The sequence below is a fragment of the Papaver somniferum genome, chromosome 6 (assembly GCF_003573695.1).
Source record: "Papaver somniferum cultivar HN1 chromosome 6, ASM357369v1, whole genome shotgun sequence".
Lineage (NCBI taxonomy): Eukaryota > Viridiplantae > Streptophyta > Magnoliopsida > Ranunculales > Papaveraceae > Papaver > Papaver somniferum.
The window spans coordinates 83,328,878-83,333,688 of record NC_039363.1 but is presented as its reverse complement, the minus strand read 5'-3'; the positions used below and the strand labels follow the sequence as shown (position 1 = coordinate 83,333,688).

The window sequence follows — 4,811 nt, the reverse complement described above, 5'->3', positions numbered from 1 at the left end:
CACACGAATTAGATTTTGTACAACAAACATATCCATCTCTACTGCTTTAACTCAATTTACATACACATATTAGGTCTTCTACATATACAACAAACATATCCATCTCTAAACACATAAAATTAACCAAAACCCAACTCCAATTAATGAATCCCGATTCAAATTAATCCTTTAAAACCTAATTTACAACTTCAAAAACCTAGCTAAGAATTAAACACAATTTAACAATTAAAATTTACAAAACCTAATTTAAAAGTACCATAATCGTAACTTTAAACTTTGATTACATTCCTACATACCCAATTAACAAAATACTGTAGCAAAACTGAATTTTACAAAACCCTTGAAAAATTAGTAGTAACATTACATACCTTCTTTTCATTAATTTATTCATGAAATTAAGCTAAAAATGGAAGAGAGATTGGAAGGTGAAGATTATGGACGGGTTTTCTTCTTAGTGTTGAAGTGTGTAAAAATGTTGAGAAGAATTGAGAAGTTTTGAGAAAAGAGAAGAAGAAACGCACTTATCATCTTCCGTGGAATTATATTTCCGTTCACACGCACGAATTGTTCATTGCATAATGAAATATATGTATAAACTACGCCTGAAACAGGCCAAGGTATAGTTAACGCCTCATCAGGCGAAGGTATAGTGTACGTCTGAAATTCGAGTGGAGATTTAGTTTACGCGTGGATGGGGCGAAGGTATAATTAATGCATGACAATGCGAAGATATAGTTAACGCCTGTAACACGGGCGGTGACCACTGGATTCGTTTTACTGGGGGGCAATTATTACGTTCGTCTGATACCAGGCGTTAGTATTATCTACGCTCCATCCAAGAGTGTACAACATGTTAACCTCTGAGTGAAACGAGGTTTATACATTCGCCTCTAAGTGAGCGGAGATTAAACGAGCGTTTGACTATAATTTGCTCCACTCCCGATGTGTTTAAACTTTAACGCGGACTGTAAATTTAAAATTTTGGTATTTTTTAGTTTTTGATCTTTGGTTATACTCGCGTGATTGTGGGCGCTCCTTGACTTCGGTAAAGCCCGGCACGCACGTGTACCCTAGCGCTGTTGAATCATCAGTTTTTACTGCTGGGTTGCTACCTTCTTAGTAATAAAAACTCATCTCTCAAAATTCGCTTCTTCTTCTTCTCCTCCTCCTCCTTTTGCTCCGCTCTCACTCAGAGAAACTTAGATGCTGCAAACCATAATAATTTGATCTATTCCCGCAATCTCGCAGTAAAAATTTAACCAATTATCGATCTCCTTGTGTTTTTTTTTCTTCCGCTGAATGAAATTGAGAAACAATGAAGAATGCAGCACAAGCTTGGTTCTTGGGAGGATCGGTATACGAAGAGGAAGTAGGTCAAAGTTCATCTTCATCTATTCTTGCTGATTGGAATTCTTATGCTGCTTCAAGAGAATCCGAAGATTCTTCTGGTTTAGGTTTTGACATCGAAGCTGCTGTTAAAACCGCAAATGATAAAGTCACTGGTGGCTTCAGTTTGTAAGATCGATCGAACATGAACCTGAAATTTAATATTATGTTTTATCTAGGGTTAATATTTATTTACTTATAATACGTAATTATCATGAGATGGTGATTAATGCATTTAGTTGAATTTTAGGTTTCTGATCACATAATATCCTCACATTTTAGAATTTCGATTGATGGTCTAAACATTTAATATTTCTTTGGTTTTTCAAATCGGTAACTCTTTTAGTTGAAAAATAGAGTCCTTGATCACATAAATTACAGACATAGTTGAAGGATTTTAGTTGATGGTTATAATGTTTGACACCGAATCCGGATTTGTCGTATTAATAGTAAGAATGAGTACTTTGAAACTTAAAGAAATAAAGATAATGTAGTGTAGGTGGGAGCAAAGGTTATGATGCTTAAGTGTAAGTGATTTGTGTTGTGTAGTGAACTGAGAATAATTAGGACGATATGTGGTGAAAAATGTCTAATTGGGTACTTGTGTATTTCAGCATGGTATGTCTTTGTAAAGCAAATGAGATGGTAGTTGAAATTGCAAGAGAAATGCTTGCTTCTTCTTTTTGATCATCCAGAATATGAACATGTAACAATGGTTCCTTACTACAGGGATTTAGTTAACAGTGTAGGTATCAAGATGGATGTAGGTTCTTTTCGTTTCACAATTAGGCAATTAGCTATCTTGACTTCTTAGGTTCTGGTGATGCTGCTTGAACATCTAGGGTATTAAACAACTAGTATTTGCAACTAGTGGTGGGCCTGGTGGCAACATCATGCAGTATAAGAAGGGTGACAACATCATTGACCCTGTTTTTTTCGAGGAAAAAGGGCGTTAAACAACTAAAGTTTAGAACCAGTGGTGACAATGCCCGGTGAAAAAAGGCATGGTTTATATTGTTCACCATGTTTTTCTGAGGAGAGAAGATATTTATACTCGACTTTAGGACCTAGAGGTTACCTGTTTCTCCTGTTTGTCTTTTGGATAGTTGTAGATTTGTACTCCCTCCGTTTCAAAAAAATAGGCTTATTTCATGTGTAATTTGTACATGAAACATGCCCATCTTTTTGAAATGGAGGGAGTAGTTGATTTCTGTAATTCTGGTGGTTTTCAAATATTTGTGTGTTGACCTGCACTGATGAACTCCATGGATTTCCTATCGTCTTTAATTTCAGAGCAAAGTTGCTTCATGTTGTCAATTGGTGGGATAACTGTGCCACATTCTATAATCGATCTTAATGCGTAATTAATCCTTGACGGAAATATAAAGATTTTCTGACTGCTGATAGTTGGTATGAGATTTTGGTGGCTATGAATGTAGAATAGGGTTATACACTGGAGCTGTTGGCATGAGGAGGAATGCATGTTTAAATTCCAGTCATGAGACTCTCATGGGGGACATTTCAGAGCTTTCTTTGCTTTTATGTCCTTGACATCTACTCCATTTGGTTAAGCATATTCGATATTCTGTGCTCAAAAAGTGCCCATCCTCTGAAAACTTGCTGTAAAAGCATTTAAAAGGCTTCCAAAAACAAAGTTCAGTAAGAAGGTGGTGAGGTATTGTAATTTGTGAAGGAGGGCGTAGGTTTGATAATCTTTAGATGTAGTGACTCTACAGAAATGTGATATTGCTTAATTAACGCTTTACACACATTAGAAACTGTTTTGGTTAGATACAAAGTCCTATCTGTAATGTTTTTCCATATGCTATTTCTTCTAGGGTTGTCTTATGACTTGTATCTTTCATTCACGAGTTATCCTGCATCCACTATTTGTATTTTTAACTTCCGACTTGTCTTGATCTTTAAGGTTTTCTAAAGGAGCGAAGGATTTGTCGGGGAGTTTTCACTCAGCCACTAGTAATGTTCCTTCAGGGAAATCTCTCATGTACTTCGGGCTGCTCCTAGGGGCTGGAGTGTTTTTTGTTTTCATTGCGTTCACCATGTTTTTACCCGTCATGGTGCTGATGCCTCAGAAGTTCGCTATCTGCTTTACCATTGGCTGCGCCTTCATTATAGGATCATTTTTTGCTCTTAAAGGGCCAAAAAATCAGCTGTTACACATGACAACCAGAGAAGTATGTTAGCAATGCTTTTAGTTATTTCCTTCATTTGCCTACTTTTTCTTGCCGATGGAAACAAAATAATCACTTTTATCTTTTTTTTTTTTTTAACAGAGACTTCCTTTTACACTGGGGTTCTTTGGCAGTATGGTTGGTACAATTTACGTATCAATGGTGCTTCACAGTTACATTCTCTCTGTATTATTCTCAGTATTGCAGGTATAGAATTTTTGTTCTCCCTCCCTCCCTCTCTTCGTTTTCTCGAAGAATTTATTAACAATGTGCTGTTCTCGTCCCAATCCTGCTAGGTACTTGCACTATCATATTATGCACTATCTTACTTCCCAGGAGGTTCGGCTGGATTGAAGTTCCTTACTTCCACTCTTACCTCTTCAATATTGAGGTGTTTTGGCAGGTGATATCATGTCTCTTTGAGAGTTTTAAGAAAAAATTCCTGGAGTCACCCTCTGAGTCAATTACAGGAGCATCACCGTGTTATGAGATGTGCTTAGCTTATATCGATATTTTTGTTAGAAATTTGTCGCTTACAAACGCACTCGCGTGTTAACTTCTAACACCTCAGAAAAGGAAATGTTCCAACTGTAAATGGTTATTAACCTTTGGATAAGCATCCAAGTTTTATATGGATTTTTGCATACATATGAAGACTTGCTTGAATTGCTGTCTTTCTGTTAAATTAGCCAGACCTATCTTTCAAGGCATTTTAAGACTGCCAATTAAATGTAAGGTCCGTCTAACAGCAGTGCTGAATACTTAGCAATATTTCCAACACTATTAAAGCTTGCGTATAAAGCTATAAAGCTAAACTGGAGTGGTGAAAGACCTGGTCAGGCTGGGACGTCCATGTCAACTCAAGCCCTGCGAATCAATCCCTCCCAGGTGCTTGGGCCTTGAAGAATGCTGGTCGGACTGATGGTCAGTGAGTTGTATTATGGCCTGTGTGAGTTGTACTATGGCCTGTGGGCTATTTATCAATTCTAATTTCTAAGGCATCTTTTCATCCAAGAAACACCACCTCGTGGTTTTGGAATATTTCTTATATACTCCTAGCATTCTGCCCTTCGAAAAGCATACAACTTAATATATACTCCCAAGCTTCTAAAAACCAAGAAACCAGAATTAGTATATATATTTTAGATAAAGGCCTTTAAAAAGGCTAATGATCCCCTCAACTGTTGGCAAGAGTCAAACAGGAGGCACAGACCAGTACATAGAGGTATTGTT

The 4,811-nt window shown here is 37.0% G+C and overlaps 1 protein-coding gene across 1 annotated transcript; it reads left to right on the top strand.

Moving 5' to 3' along the window:
• The first annotated feature begins 1,142 nt into the window (after positions 1 to 1,142).
• On the top strand, positions 1,143 to 4,244 carry LOC113288199 (protein transport protein SFT2-like). Its single transcript, XM_026537156.1, has 4 exons — positions 1,143 to 1,515; positions 3,314 to 3,581; positions 3,681 to 3,785; positions 3,875 to 4,244. The coding sequence occupies exons 1-4, from the start codon at positions 1,316 to 1,318 to the stop codon at positions 3,983 to 3,985; spliced, it is 684 nt and encodes a 227-aa protein (XP_026392941.1). The 5' UTR covers positions 1,143 to 1,315; the 3' UTR covers positions 3,986 to 4,244.
• Positions 4,245 to 4,811: the final 567 nt, after the last annotated feature.

Excerpts from the sequence above, each read along its gene's own strand:
- LOC113288199 (XM_026537156.1), top strand. The coding sequence starts at position 1,316 with ATGAAGAATGCAGCACAAGCTTGGTTCTTGGGAGGATCGGTATACGAA. Across the intron at positions 1,516-3,313 it reads GTCACTGGTGGCTTCAGTTT|GTTTTCTAAAGGAGCGAAGG; the intron begins GTAAGATCGATC and ends TTGATCTTTAAG. Across the intron at positions 3,786-3,874 it reads TATTATTCTCAGTATTGCAG|GTACTTGCACTATCATATTA; the intron begins GTATAGAATTTT and ends CAATCCTGCTAG.